The following is a 16,852-nucleotide window of genomic DNA, read 5'->3' on the forward strand; positions in this document are numbered from 1 at the left end:
ATTATCAATCTCATCCAGACAGTGCTTTAGCCCCACAGCCCTGGATATGCTACTGTCAGACACTCTGTATTAGTATTGGGGAGTGAACCATGAGGAATTACAATCTTCACTTTCATCTGTTTCTCAAGCCTAAAACGGCAGCTTTTAGGTCGGGTGATGTTTTTGTCAGAAACTGCCATGGCTATGCTTCGGTTCTCACTTTCTCTCAGTGTCACTCTCTTTCTGTCTAACCATCAGTTTGTCAATCTCCTTTCCCTCTCTCTTTATCTTTTGCTTTTGGTGTGTTCTGTGTGCTGTTGGCTGCCTAGTAAATACAAGTCTGTTCCAATTTCATGCTATCTTTTAACAAGTTAATTATGTTGAGCCCTACAAAGGCTGAGGACAGACAAGGGAGGTGGCGGAACTGGCAGAGGGACAACTGGCCAGGTCAGCTCTTTGTTGTTCTATCTTGTTTTGTGTCTTCTTCCCCAAGCACTCGCCCTCATCTCTGTTCTCCTCTCCTCTATATTCTCTTGGTGTAACTCCCTCCTTCCTCTTCCTCAGTAGTAATCTTTCCAGCGGCTCCAGTGGTAGAGGAGAGTTTAGAGATAAAAGCGCAGGGAGCTGAGGAGTCCTTGGCAAGCCTTAGGCAAGGAGAAGGTCAACAGGCCTGCTAAGAAGGGCTGTTATCATCTTGGTAACATGTTATCGGAGAGCCTGCAGTAGTGTTTATTTACAGTTATTGCTCCCTCTGGGTGCACACTTCAACGCCTGGGGCTGATTGCTCTGTAATGAGTTCAGGAACACAGGGAGCCGATGCAAGAAAAGGAGAGAAACAAGGGAGGCAAGAAATCACCGGCCAATAACCGATAGGTCAGCAAGAAAAAAATAAAGGAAAATGCTGGTTGTAGATAATGCAGGAGAACAAGAGGAAAACAAAAGTGTACTCTTCTAACCAAGACAGATTTTCTTACAAGTTCCTATTTATCTTCCTTCAAGAACAAACAAATCCTCTTAGATTGGCCGGCAGCTTCTCAAATGAAGTCTAGCCCACTTCATCTAGTGCAGCAGAAAATGGCTTTTGACAGGAAGTAGTCTGCAATTGTTTTAAGGAAGGACCATTCCTCTGATCTAAAACACTTAATTTTGACCTCTCATATCCAGTGGTTCTTCTTCTCAGATTATTTGATGGACCAGTCCAATATTGTGTTTGCTAATCAGATTGGTACATTTAACTGGCTAAGTAACAAAAGTGAATCCAGGAGTTTGGCAATTCTAGAAGGGATATCTGTAAATGTCTCAGCTTGTATATCTACAGTTAGGAGCAGTGCAGAAAAATATTCTCATAGTTAAACAGCTTTTCAATCTAGGGAGTTACCCTAAGTGCAGTACTGTCAATGCAATACCAGCTTTTCAGTCAAAAAGAAAGAAAGAAGAAGAAGCAGGAAAATGCAGCACTGAATGGCGTTCTAAAGGCTTGGCAGACGATCAAGTCGTTTTTCAGCAATCCTTTAGCCAGGAACATCACCCATCATCGTGCAATTAGGAGAATTTAAGATACACACCAATATAAACATATACATGTCAAAGTCACAGTACGAAGAAGTACAAATTCAAATTCTTTTTTTGTCTAGAATATACCATAAAAGCAAATCCGTCCTATGACAAGCTAATCCCTTTTTATACCCTCGGATATGGGGAGATTAAGAGACATAATTTGGTAATTCAATTTAGACATAATTCATCAGAGAAGAAGAGCATGGGGAGCTTTCTGGGAAGAAGTTGCTCTATCACAGCAGGAGCCTACAGATAAAGCCAAGTTCATGATGCAAAAAATGATAACTGATACATTCTTACATGCAGAGGTTTACTACCAAAGAACTGAAGCACTTGGGGAAAATAGCACCTAAGGGTTTTATGATCAATGGAGTGATATTGTTAAAGTCAAAGTAGTTGAACATATTCAGTTTTTTCTACTCGTTACAGATATCATGCTGTATCAAAAATACTGTTTTTACCTTGTGTTTATTATGTCATTTTAATGAGTCACCTGTTTCTGCTAAAAGACGTCATGTTTAACTTTCAGAGTATAAATGTTCCTGGTGCTGATTACTGTCAAACATGAAGGCCCATTGTTCTTTTAAAATATATTAAATGAATTCAATCTGCCTTATCCTTCCTATACTAACCCTTACACAAAGTTACACTGTCTGTTGACAGAAACGAGGAAATCGTTATTGAAGAGGAGATTGTGAAAACAAATATGGAGCTTAAAAAAAAAAGCAAATAAATAAGACTTAAGATGGAGAAAACAAAACTCCTTGTGTCCTGCTAATGTTGTTTTCTGGACATTCTAAAACACATTTCCCATTTTAACCTTTTAAAGTGATAAAAGTCACTATTGTGTTCACGGCTACATTTTCCCTAGTAGCTTTAAATACCGTAAATAGAAAATCAGATTTAATGTTAATTTCGATTTAAATTTGGCTGAGCTCTGGCATATGTACGTCCTATTACTTCATAATAATGTTGTTGACAGTAAGGGGGTTTAAAAAAACTCTTCATGTGCAAAATGCAACTGAGTAAATAAAAATTCTTGCCTATCTGTGTTTCTTAATATTTTTAGTATTTTGAATTAGAACAAACACAATTGAATGGTACAGGCTTTAAAGAAAAATACACTAGATCAGGACCTTAGAAGAACATGAAAAGATACTACATTAGTCCATGTGCCAGCTAGTGCACATTCCAATATGTTCATTATTAAGAGATGTTTGAAAAGTCCATGGCAGAATATTCTGATAACAGCATTTGCCCTGAAGGCATGAATTTCAATAGTGTTTACATTGAGCAGCAGAGCTACAAGATAGCTGCCTGGATCCAGACCTAAATGTATTCTATCAAAATTCAGCCCTGTCAGTATTTCATCCTTCACTGTATAAGCATATTCTGTACATTAATTTGTGTTATCAAACAAACCCTGGCACATCAATGCAGCTCATCTCACAGAAACATTTTCTAAATAAATCGGCAGAATAAACACAGGCAGCTTGAAAAACATGAACTGGTAGGGTATTACAAATCCTCGCCGCTTTCCCGGCCCGTACAGTCTTGCTTGGGATGAAAAATGAGACGTCTGCTCAGAAGCTGTGTTTATAGCATCAGGAATTGCTTGGAAATGAATTACTGGATGAATCACTGGAGCCTTGTGCACCACTTGTGCGATCCTGAAATCTAGTTGCAGTAATTTTCACTTACAACACACTTATATCACAGTGCTGGAGGCAGGCCCTGAGCCAATGAACACTGATGTTTCCAAAGTACATTTAGAACACAAAATAGCCTAAAGCTGAATATTAAAAACAAAGTTAAATCTGCTTATGTCACACATCATTCTCCAATATATGATATAATAAATGCCAATGTTTGTTACAATAAGCTATTTCTTAAAACATCCAGTATCTGAATAATCCTCCACTCAACCTTTCCAAATCTCACAGCCACACTCTGTGTATAGTTGATAATCAAATGCTTTCATTACTCTAACTTTCCAAAACATCCTGCTGCTGCTGCTGCTAGCATTTGGTGACATTTTGAGAAGATGAGGTGCAGACTGGCTCTCCCATGTGTAGCTCATATCAGAGCCATCAACAATTAACTTACAAAACATTGAGGTTGATAGTACTATTTTCTGGTTGAGGAGGCATCTCTGACCAGTGCTACCGAGCCAATGTGTTCACTCAGTGATTAGACGTTAGCATATGCAACAGGCCCGAATGTCACAGGATTAACGCTCTATTCCCATTTGTTTCGCATTTCATGCAAGCCAGCCATCTGATATCACTTCTCGCCTCATATGGAAAAAACACTGTAACATTAAAGCCACATGATAGAAACAAACAGTTGTTAGCTTTGTTTTTAATTACAGCTAGCATCATATAGACTGACAACCTTTTTTTACATACTTGATTAATGCCTGAGGGAAATTCTGGTTTACACTCTTTTATTGAGACATGCTTCTCACACACATAGGCCAAAAAATACACATATGCACAAACTGGACCTGCTGACAGATAGATAAGAGTAGATAGATACGTTATTGATCCTGAAGGAAATTCAAAGCATCCAGTAGCAGTTTATAAAGACATGCACGACATGAAACATTTGTTACATCTAAATTACAACTGCTGTCCCCCCTGCCTCCCATACGTATATTAACCTGAACAAAGATTTAAAGAAGCCCCTCAAGAATCAAAATTATGCATTGATGGAGAGATGTCAGAGTGGGGCTGCTACACGCTGATGAAGGAAGTGTTGGGAAGTGCCCTGGCACCTCTCCAGGAACCAGAACAACTTCCATATTTTTGGTCCCCTTTGGCAAATGAACGGGCGAGTCTCTACAGACTGAGCTACAGCCGACCCTGAATTGATGTCAGCCAGTTAAACCTACAAAAACTGATGGTTTAACCACTCCGGTTCGAAACTTTTTCAACTAATTAAATGTTGCAAGGAATGAGTCGTTTTTAAATGTGTAGCAGACAGAGAGAGTACAACCGATAAGCACATTAGGGGCTGTTTTCATGTCTAACTTACAGTATGGTGAGTGCAATACTGACCTTCTTTTAGTGCTCATTTGTTCACTATTAACTTTGAACTTCATTAGCAGAACTACTAGTATAGGAAAAAAACATATCAGTTTGAATTCACCATCATCATCATCATCATCATCATCATCATCATCATCATCATCATCATTACTTATCAACCTTTATTTAAGCCTTGGAAATCATTAAGGTTTCCCTCATTTACAATGATGTTGAGATACAAAGATGCACAATCACAAATCAAATAAACCGGGGGAAAAAAAACACAATTTGTGTGTCAATAATAAACAACAACAGTGTGGTACTAGAATAGAGTCTAATGTTAGTACAAGTCAGCAATCAATGTTTCTCCACTTATAATATTGATGTTTTTCATTACAGTGATAACGGAAGGAGACTCAATAACTTCAAAGATTTCTATTCTGTACTGGAATTTGTATTGATCAGAAAAATAAATGAGAACATGAATATTCACAACGAATAACTGTAAGATGCATGATCCAGGCAATTTTGAGTGAAACTACGGTATATGAGCAACTCTTTCATATGCAAGTAGTCATTATATGCATTTTAATCAATACAAACATGCATGTTTTTTTAAAGACACTGCATGTTTAGTTTTGCGCTCAGTATGTCCTCTATTGTACACACTCCCTCATAGATCACACAAATATAACACATTCCCACTCACAAGGCATGATGGGACACAAAAAGGGAGATAAAGCTGGCCAAATTTCCCTGAAGGAAGTAAAAGATAGGACATGAGGATAATAAAAATGCACAATAATAATAAAGAATAATCTCTTATGGATAGAAATGGTCAATAAATAGTATAAATCAAAAGAAATGGTCTTGCCAACAGTCCCCAGACAACTCAAATTTATCTCCATACTCCACTCCTGACTTAAAAGAAAGAGAGAGGAGAGAAAACTGCTAAAAGGGAAACTGGAGAGGCCATTTAGTGATTTGAGCAGTGAAGCTTCTCCGCTGCCAAGGACATGTAAGAGAGACAGAGAGACTGGGAGTGCCTCTCAATACATCAGATGTCAGGAGTGCTCCCTCCCACTCAGACTAAAGGATGTTCTTTTAGAAGCCCATAAGAGTTACAGAGATCTAAGGTTTGGAAGCTATACAAAAAATATTATTAAACTCTAAAAGGCCACATGACTGGACATTTCTGACTCACATCTTTATGTGGGGTGACATTAATCAAATTTCTAGATTAACTTCATGTTGACTTAGAGAGAAGATGTCATGAAAGAATATCTGTATTCCCATCCTTGAGCTTCCACTCTGGTTTGTGTCATTGGAGAGGAAGGCGAGACAGAGAGCTGTTTGCTGCAGTAAGCTCAGGGTTCTCCAAGCCACTCATTCTGAGCATCAGGCTTGATTGTAAAAACGTTTCCCTCTTCTTTAATCAATGGAAACTCAACTATCCTGATTCATGGGGCACTCTGGAGTATATAAATATCTTCTGACAAGCTTGACTGCATTCTCCCCTCACCAGCTCAAAAGTCCCCCCCAACCCTAAGTCTTCATATCATTATTTTCTTTTCTATACTTCCGTGTCTCTTTTTCTCTTCCCACTATCACTTGCTTGCTCTCTGTCTCTATCTCTGTTTTTTACTCTGAAAATGTTGCTTTAACTCTGATTCATATCAGGCATTCGTTAGAGGGACTGCGCAACTGCAGCATGGCAATTAAAGATAAGGCCAAACAGATTAAATACACTATTCAGTTTTAGAAGGAAGGAAAATGAAAGGGGAAAAGTCAAAAGGACAAAACAATGAAACCATCATCATCATTGAAGAGGGAAAGTATTATTTTTCATCAATTAACCTCTCTCACTATCTTTTGGGAGTTTTTTATTTAGATGATAGAAAATGTATTTTTTTGCAAGGCAAATATGCCACTTGCTCAAAGGCCAACTTCATTCATAAGATGTGTAATTTTCAATAGTTTTTATCCAGATTTACTGCTGTACCATCAGAGTTTTTTCAAGATGATTTTAATTATTTAAGATCTAATTCAGGTTTGCAGAGATTCCATACTATGTCTCAGAAGGCCTTGATTATACTTGTGCCCTACCTGACAGGGGAAAAAAACAATGTGTGCATATCTGCCCTCCAGTCTGCCACATATATTGGATTGTATCAAGTCAATTGATTGTAAAGCCAGATGAGTCTATGAGTTGTGCTTATCAATGGACCCCATTAAACACTTGTCACCCCTGGGGAATTTCTTTGACAATGCAAGTCATTGTCAGCAGACAGCAGTCTGACTAATCAATGAGTGCTTAATTACATCTGGTGCACAGTCCAAAGGTGCAGTAAAACAATATGCCCACCCGCACAGTCAGTGTCATCCTTTGTAGAGACAGATGGTACTTTAGTCAGCGACATTGTGAGGAGGCACTCACAAAAGAATTTGGGACTTAGCTGAAAATGTCAACAGTTGGAGTGTGTGGCGAAAAAAATGTGACAAGACAAGATAAGAATGTCATTTGGATTTCATTCTAAAAACAATTAGACTTCTCTTATCATGTTCATGAATCTCTGCCTCTTGACACAATACTCCACAATATGCCATGACTTAATGTTTACAGATTGACAAAATTGTCTATTCGCTGCCATAACATGTCATTGTCCAAAGAAGCATACAAAGATCATCTCAACGACTAAAAAGAAATGTTGCAAACAGGGTTTAATGAAGTTGTGCATATTTCTCTTTCAACTAAGCAGTCAGTCAGGTTTGCACAGCTCAAGAAAACATTCACAATGTTCATATTACTGTATCAAACTCTACAGGGCATGTTTCCTCAGAGTCAGACGACCTGTTGGCTGTGATATCTACTGTATGTAAATCTGTAGACCATCACTGACTTGATCAGCATTGGGCTGACAACAAGGTGAATTAAGCCTCATCTAAATGTAAATAAGGTTTTATACATTTGGCAAACAGCTTAACCAGTGTCAACTTTGATAAACCATTACGATTTAAGTCAGTGCTATACTAACACCAAAAAATAAAATATTTGCTTTATATTAAATGTACATGGGTTGTAGATAGTATAGGGGTAAAAAATCTCAATGACATATAGGTATACATACATGTAAATGTAATGGTCTGCTTGAAATACCACATTTCAACAATTCATTCTGGTTTAATAGAAGTAGAATGGACATAGGCTGTCATGAAAAACCATTTCAACAGCTTTGAGAATTATATATGATCCTGTACAACATGAAATCCATGTGGCCAGAGAGACACACGAGTCCCCAATTTCCCTCCTGTCATTGGCATCGCAGATACCAGACTGAAGGTAAGAGAAACAGCAGCTCATCTTATAAGCCGAACTGATATGTTAGCAAAGCAAACTGTCTTATCAGTTGTGGATATGGAAACAAAATCTGCTGTATAAACAATATGTCCACATTTACTGGTAAGATGAATCAGGAAATCACATGTTTTTTATTTACTCTATCACAGCATACATCACTCAACTTTAATCCCTTCCCTTGACTGTCTTGCAAATTTTAGGAACTGATACGATCTACTGTAGTGCTGTAACAACAAAGGAAGTCTTCATAAAAATAAAAATAAAATTATAATGCATTAAACCAGAAAAACTCAAATCAAGGGATACTAGTATTTCAAAAGTAAAATGTAATGGATCTCATATAATGTTTTTTTTTTTTTTCACAAAATAGTAAAACACAAATAAAGAAAGTAGGGGCTGGAACTGAAAATTCCAGCTTTTAAAATACTGGCAAATTGAACTTATCCAATACTATATTTACACAAAGATTTAAATGCTATTATTACTTTAAAACTACTGTTAGGTACTTTTACTTTTCTGTTGACTTTGGTACTCCCTGTAGACAAAGTGGTATGTCTTATCGCTCTGCTAATCTTGTTTTTTACAAACATCAGCAGTTTTTCTGATGAAAAATCTCACTCTGCCTCCTTTGAACAGTCAAACATGTCACTCCCTGTTCATCGTTGGTGTTCCTGCATGTTCCTGTAAAATGACCATGTCTGACAGCCACTCAGCGGTACGCAGCCAAGGATTAACGATAACTACGTAGAAATGATCAATCATCCAAAGTGATTTTGTTCTTTGCCTTTGTACTGTCAGTCATATTTAGAATGAATACTTCAATTTTAAATTTTGGTCTGTTTTATAACCAGCAAAAACTCCTCACAGTAGCTATAAAAATTACCTGCTCAAGGATTACACTATAAAGAGTGATTAGGCTAGCACGATATGAGGAAAACCGAGGATTCGCAATGAATTTCCCTTGATCCTCTATCCTTCCTCAGCCTTATGCTAGCTAGCCTCATAGACCCAACCACATTGACATCATTAATCTGAGGAGCAGCTAACGGATAGCCAAGGCTTCATCTTGAAGTATAGTAAGCATAATTCCTGCAGCAAACTTTGCCACAACTGACAGAAAACTACAAACTCCTTACCAGCGACCTGAAAAGTGTGGGAATTAACTTAAATGAACCAGTTAGCAATCAAAAGAAAGATATCAAAGGTTTATATATGTATATATAGCTCCATCGATGGCTCCACCCTGCTCCCTTCCCCCCACGTCCGTAAACCCTCTTAATAAACCAACATGTCAAAGACATCACCAAAACAGCTTTTTTCCATCTGAGAAACATTGCCCTCCTTCATCCATCCCTCTCCTTTTCAGCTGCTGAGACCACAACCCATGCATTCATCACTTCCAGACCAGACTACTATGAAGGCAATTTTGAAGCACCAGTGACACTGGAATTCGTACTTCTAGAAAATAGTCACATGTGTATCAGTAAATTCGAAGTCAGAGAAAAATGCTTTAGGAGAAGAAAGTTTTTTGCCTCTCTCACAAACACAACACAACAGTGACAGCTTCTCAAGTTCATCATTGCAGATGCACAAACCCTATTTCACGAATCACAAATTAGGAAACTCATACGCTCATATTTTTGGTACAGTTAGCATTGAATATGGTACAAAACACATTCACACACCTGTAGAATACTTTCTCACAAATACATTTTTCTAACACAAACACAAGTCAATAACTACAATCTGCTGCTACGAGTCTCAAATGCTGGTTCGCCCCACCCCTGCCTCTACAGGTTCACAAATCACTTTTGCTCCACATTTACTGAGATACATGGAGCAAAAGTGATTTATGCATCTATAGAGCCAGAGGGGGCGGGAGTCTGCATTGGCCACACCCCAAACAAATTGAATTGGTACCCCCAATACCTTTTTCATTCTTCTTCTTCTGCTGTGTGCTCTCTCTCTAGCAGTCTGAACCAGGACACCTACAAATTAGATTGGCTCAGCTTTGAACCAGAAAGGTAGCGTTTTGCTAGCAAGATTCAACCTTCATAGACTACTGCAACAGTCTCATCTACGGTTCATCGTCCAAAACACTCAAGAAACTACAATATTTCCAGAATTCTGCTGCTAGTCTTTTGACATACTCCCACACCCGTGACCACATCACCCTGGTTCTTCATAACCTCCACTGGCTCCCCATCCCCGTATTCACTTCAAACTCCTCATCATCACCTATAAAGCCCTCCATAACCTGGCTCCCCCCTACCTGTCTGAGCTCCTCCCCTGGCACACTCCCACCCACACTCTCCGGTCTGCTGACAAAAACCTCCTGTCTCCCCCAGCAGGACTAACCATTGGTCCTGGGGGACAGGGCTTTGTCCATTGCCGCTCCTCTGGAACTCACTCCCAAAAACCAACAGAGACTCCCCCTCACTCTCAACTCTGTACCTCCTTCTCTTAGACAATTAATTTTTTGTATTGTTTTCACTGTTTTGTTTTGTTATTCTTTGTTAAGCGTCTTTGAGTACTCAGAAAATGGCTATAAAAGACTAATGTTCTATCATTAACAGTAGTATATACAGTATATTCATGTTTATACTGTAGAGAGAGAGAGAGGAGAGAGAGAGGGAGTGCTGTAAGAGCCATTCAAAAGTAATATAAAGTTTCATTGTTAAGTATAAGGCGGGAAAATCAGCGATGCTTAAATGAAACAGCAGCAGGGGATTCATTTGAAATTAGGGGCCTAACATCAATTCATCCCCCATTCTAACTTTAGTAATGCATTTACTGGAAAGAGATTAATATCAATTCCATAAATCATTCAGGAGATACTTCCGGAGTCAGAGACACTGGTATGTTAGCTGATCTCAGTGTGGGAGCTCTGCACCAATTAATCAATGCCTGAGCTCCTCTGGTCATGTCATCTGGGAAAAAAGGCAAGTTTATAAAAAGGCCAATCACCACACTGATCCAGCACAAACCTCTTTATATAACACGTTTAGATCTTTATGCAGATTACTTTATATGCACTAACCTTCATGCGCGTCTTGGCCCCAGTTTACAGAACTATTGATTATGTTTCCTACTTAATCATGAACCCATTTAAAAGCCCATTCAAGATTGTTGTTTCTCTTTTCAATTGTAGGCTCAGAACATTTGACAACTTTATGAAGAAGAAACGTATTGCCATGTCATTATCTGGCAGTATCAGAGAAAACATAAAACAAAATTTAACTGTGGAGAACAGCATTTACGGTGACTCCAAGGAGGAACATCAGAAAGTAAAAATTGTGATGTTAAAGTTTATTCTTTCTGCAAAAATAAAGGTAGTCTTTGTTGAAATGTGGGTGCTATCAGAACTGAATCTCTCCTCACAGAGATTCAGTTCCTGCTGACACTGATTACCTGATTTACTTTGTTACTTGTGTGCTTGAGTGTGCTGGCCTAACCAAATGGCCTTGTCATTGTAGAGACAGTACTTTATTTTCATTTTTGTGCAACATAGCTGTCAGAAAAAAAGGAAAACAAATGTGCTTAATACATGATGCAAGAGTATATGAAATACGTCAAACTATATGCTTAGCTTAAAAAAAGACAAGATAAGAAGGACAAGAAGCACTTCTGGCTGAATAGAATGTTAAAATATAGTAAAGTCAGTGCAGAAATGAAATATGAAATAGAGTAAGATACTGCCAAATGTAAAGATTCCAGATGAGTATTCTAGATGAAGAAATAAGTATCATGTTTGTACATACCATACATGCATTAATTTACCCCTACCGTGTACATTTACTTTATATGTAAAAAACGTATGTTATATGACCACAGGGGTCGTTTTGACAGAATATTTTCCGTCTTCTTGATTGTATTTTTTTAACCATGACACATCGGTCTGAATCATTGTGTACTAGCTCACTCTCTGCTTAAAAATACTGGATTTGGGCAGGAGAATAAACTTAGTGTAAGGTTTTTTTACGTTCAATCAAAACAACAGCAAGGCAATTTATAATGACTAATCGAGGGGTTCAAGTGTGTGTGTGTCCAGCACAGATGAATTATAATTTAATCAAAGTTTTGAGAGAATAGCACAATATCTAAAGCTGTGCTCAGTGACTGTATTGAGGTGATGCTCTCTTCACAGTGGACTGAAATATTTGCATTTCAAAGTAAAATAAAAAAGTGGTGCTAATCCATTTTAAGAAGTGAAATTCCACAAAAAAAAAAACACCTAGATGTCCGTTCTAGTTTGAACAGACAGCCAATGCAATGTTCTGCAAGGCTAGAATCTGTGTTCAGCAGTCAAATTTATTTGATTTTCCTGTAAAGACAATTATTTTCAAGCCAGATGTGTGGTTTAAACTTTAGAATGGATAACATGGCATTAAATAATCCAGTTTATCTGAAATGAATGAATTTGTGACAGTTTCTGTATCTGCTGATGGAATGGGCCTGATTTTAAATTCTGAGTGCAGTTTTGGTTATATGACATACAAAACATAGAGGAACCTGAATTAAAAAAAAATAAAAAAATCAAGTGGTAACATCGATTAAAAATTATTCTACGTTTCCCTCTTCCTCTGCTACCTCTTATCATTCTACTTAGCCCCTCCCGTCAAATGACGCAAAACATGCAAACCTAGCGCTGTCACTGCAAACCGGAAACAATGACAGGGGATCAATATATATCCTAAAATGTTAAAAAAAAAAAAAAACAGACTACCAACAGGTGGGTTCCACACAGCCTTTGTGCCTTCAACGCCATCAGAGGCAGTGAGAGAGAGAGAGAGAGTGAGAGAAAGAGAGAATGCTGCCAGCACAAGTCACTAAACCTGATGATGCTTGTTTGTGAAAATCACAGATCACCCGTCTTGTGTAGACTGCTATATGAAAATCATGGGTGTAAAAAAAACATTGATCGCTCAATGAGCAGTCTGTTGTTAGACAGGCACAGAAAATAGTGTCTGATCCAACCCGTATTCTTCACTCTGAGTTTCAACTTTTACCCTCTGGGAGAAGATTCAGGCTCTCTCAGATTAAGCTGTACAACTTTTAACATTCATTTGTGCCGATGTCCATTCATATTCTGAACAACAGCATCTGCATTAGATACATGTCACCGCTGCAAGAAGGTGTTTTGATGTGTACTGTATGTAGAATTGTTACCTGTTTTGTATGATCTCTATTAAAAATACAAATCTGGCACTAGAGCTTGATATTATTTGAAGCCACCACAAACAGTTACTAAAATGAAAAGAACAATAAAGAACAATATTTATTGTAATTATCCTACTTTTCTACTGTGTCACTTTACATGTTTACTACTCACCACTCTCAAAGCAAGCATCAAATACCAGATGTCCTTTTCGCGGAGCTCCAGAGTATCCTGGTGGGCCCACCATCAGTTTGTTCACATTCCCCACTAAGGCATCCTCGCCTCCGGTTTCACTGCCTGAAGAGGATAGGTAAGAAGAGTAAGTAAGAAGGTGTTATGTAAAAGAATAGTACAAGATCATTTCCTAATAATATATATATAACTCTCTAACAGAATGCAGAGCCCTGGATTATTGACCATAAAGTTAAGATATATGCTGCCATGCAGGACTGGAGGTCATTATTAAATCTAAAGTAGTGGGGGGGTCATGGGGAGGGGGACAAAAGAACAAAGTTACATGTTTGATGTATGATTCACTGCTTTAACGTTGCAGTTTTCGAATGGTGAATTTTAAACTAAAAAGCTGCTGTGAAAAAGGAGAAATAGAAAATAAATAGGTTAAATATCTTTATATTTCTAATTTGAAACGCAAATTGGATTAACACAAATTCAGATATACAGATAATCAGATAGGTAAATACAAGATAAACCGTCCTTACCATTTCGAAAGGTCAAGATTTTAGATTTTTATTTACTTTTGGATTCAATTTCCGATGGGGAAAGACTACGTTTAAGCAAGTGATAGCCTACTTCAAGTGCAGGTGTTTTATCTCCGTCGGTTTCCCCGTCTGAACATCTTTAAAACATAGACTGTAAATATTAACATGAGGTTTAATATGAGGTCAACGTATTTTGCTCAACCCCCAACGCTACCCTAACTCTGACCTGGAAGGACACCGCAACAGGAAATATCGTCTGACAGGGGAGCACATCTCAAGAAAACACCTGAAAATAACTGCTAATAAGCCAAACCGCAGTTCACGAAATAAGATACTTTTGACTTTTCCCTGTTACACCATTTACATTAGCAGACGCTCAGAGCCAATGCACCTGCACTAATAATTCGGCAAAGGTGTCTACAATAACATGCCATAAATTATCTAAAGGCTTTCAGTGAGGTAAGTTGCCTGCGTGTCGTTTATTATATCCTTTGCCAACATCTGCAGCTACAAAGCTAGCTAGATGACAGGCAGGTGACACTACTGTTGTTTACATCTTGTAGCATACCTGCTAGCTACAGTGTTAGCATACTGCATGTTAGCGCCAAAATAAAGACACGCAGCGATTCCAGAACACGCAGCCAGTTTTTGTCAAACAACTGGGCCTCATTAGCAGCAGTCGCGTGATTAGCAATGGAAAAAGAAACCAGGTACGGTTCATAATTACACACCAGTCTCGTTGTCTCTTATGGTGTTTTCCTCCATCTTCCTCTCCATTCTGTCAGAGCGGCCGACGCTCTGTGTGTGTTGCCCCGGCAACGGAGCAGGAGGAAGAGGGAGAGGCGGTGTCTTCTCCATCAGCGCACACTGCTTCAAACAAGACTTGGGTAAAAAGAGAGGTAAATAAGTTTAGTTGTTATTTTGTCAGTAAAAAAACAGCTGGTATTGATCTAATATTCGTTTTTTATACACGTAGATGTTAGTGCACCAATCATTTAATAGAATAGACAATATAGGGAAAACATGTCAATTACAGCCATTTCTAGACTGTTATGCGTAGGCCTAGTCTTAAACTTTTCAGCAAAACCAAATTTCCACAGGAAAAAAAAAAAATCAGACACTACAGCCTACTTCTATAGAGAAAACCCTTACTATGTCATTATTCAACAATGTATACGTTCAGCATTTGCGTTCTGCAAGCAACACTTCACTAGAAATTACACCTGTTGTATGCACAGTTTATTGTGCACGCCTCAGTTTTATTGCAGCTATACCTGCATTTTAATGGCGTTATCAGAGAATAGAGCCAATCATTGCAGGCAGAAGCAAAGGATTCAGAATGATCCTGTAGATTGATTAAAGCGGGAGGTTTTCTAGACAATTGGAGCTCGATGTCATCAAGGCCAATCAAGCCTGGCCCTATTCCTTTCCCATTACAAAGGCTCCACCTGATTAAGTACATCAAATGAGCAGCGGCACAACTCGGGGAGCAAGAGGCATACGGGCGGCTGCAAATTTTCAGGTTATAAGCCGTGTGTAACAGGAACAAATGAATAAGACCAGGGAGAGGGCAATGATTTTTCTCTCAGTGTGTGATCTGTATTTGATGGCAAGCATCAACAGGCCACTGAGTAGATAGGTCGGACTGATTATTTTTCAGATGACAGGAAGAGAATACAGAGCGACTGTGTATATTTTGTTAAAATTGAAAATTGAATAGCTGTCCTGTCTTCCATGCTATGTTATTCCTTTAACACTATGCGAATTAAAGCGCTCTATTGTGGGACAATCGTTGATTTTCAAGGGGCAGATTGATATTGAACTATTGACCACGGGAATAATGATAATAATTAGATTTGCTACGTTTCCCTTGTTTCTCAGTTCTTACCAAAGGTGAGACTGCATAGTATTCTTTGAGTTTACCATAAGATGCTGGACCTAGAGATACTGTTTGTAACCTGATCTTTTGGCCAAAAACTTCATATAATTTTTGGGTCTTGACATGCAAAATATGTGAAGTTGAGTAAAGACTAAAATTAAGAGAACTTTTTCCTATACATGTATTGACATCTACTTATTATAAAGTTCTATATATGTACATGGTCAACCTTATGAAAAAATGTGATGGAAAAATTAAGACTCAACTTAATAGCTCATTAGCTAAAGGTTTCCAATGATGTTAAAATGCTACGTTTGAAGTCTGTCTTTTACTACTACTCTTCTTTTAAACTTCATATTTTACAGTGTCTTCCTTTAAAACACGCCTGAAGACGGAGAAAAATAGCAACACCTTTTGAAAAAAAAACCTTTTCTTCTTTCTGCTCTAGCATCACTGCAAGCTCGCAGTGTGTTTCCTGCCATGATGTCTGCAAAGTGCAGCGATGATTTAATGAACACATCTATCACCGGAAAAACAGAAGAACTTAAAAGAAAGGTATAGTCCATATCGTGGTGTCTCAAATTTTTAATTGTCTCTCAGGAGAGTGCATGCTTTACATGCTTATCATAACATGTTTGACCTCTAATGATTTCTGCACATATGAATGTGCTTCACATGTAGACATACCTGTCAGGGATTAGTACAGAATTTACTGAATCAGTAAGACATGGGAGCTATTTTAAGCATGTGTGGCTATTGATAGGAGGACATGCCACACCATTACAATCTCATGAAGAACAAATCAGAAACCCCCTTGGGGAAATAGTAGCTTCGAACCTGCTGAGGTATTTTTTTAAGCCTCTCAGAAAGATGCTTTTTTTAATTTTAATTTTTTACTGTAAAATGATGAAAAAGTCAGTGTTCATAGCTCAGTGTCATAACTGAAAAGAAAAGACACATATCTTGTTGTTGTTTAAAGCCTGAAGGGAGAAGCGCGTACAGTATGGATGTGTGTGTGTTCCAAGAGAGTAATTCTATTTTTGTATTTTTATTTCAGCAAGTACAGGGAAACCCTTTTTACCCTGTTCAGCAGGGGACTCACACGTATAAAATCCATCATCAATGAAGAGTCATGCAAAAATCAAAACACAAGTAGCAGCGAGTTGATGACCG

At 38.1% G+C, this 16,852-nt stretch overlaps 1 protein-coding gene across 1 annotated transcript in view; it reads right to left on the reverse strand.

Annotated features, from left to right (window-relative positions):
* The window catches only part of agbl4 (AGBL carboxypeptidase 4), a 257,535-nt gene extending 242,878 nt beyond the window's left edge, over nt 1–14,657 (reverse strand). Inside the window, exons 1-2 of the mRNA XM_020638952.3 lie at nt 14,532–14,657; nt 13,256–13,378 (exon numbers count right to left, since the gene is read on the reverse strand). Coding sequence (XP_020494608.1) covers nt 13,256–13,378; nt 14,532–14,577 — 169 coding nt within the window. The 5' untranslated portion in view covers nt 14,578–14,657. The remainder of the gene's footprint in view (nt 1–13,255; nt 13,379–14,531) is intronic.
* Between the last annotated feature and the right edge of the window lie 2,195 nt (nt 14,658–16,852).

The sequence above is a fragment of the Labrus bergylta genome, chromosome 6 (assembly GCF_963930695.1).
Source record: "Labrus bergylta chromosome 6, fLabBer1.1, whole genome shotgun sequence".
NCBI classification, from domain to species: Eukaryota; Metazoa; Chordata; class Actinopteri; order Labriformes; family Labridae; genus Labrus; species Labrus bergylta.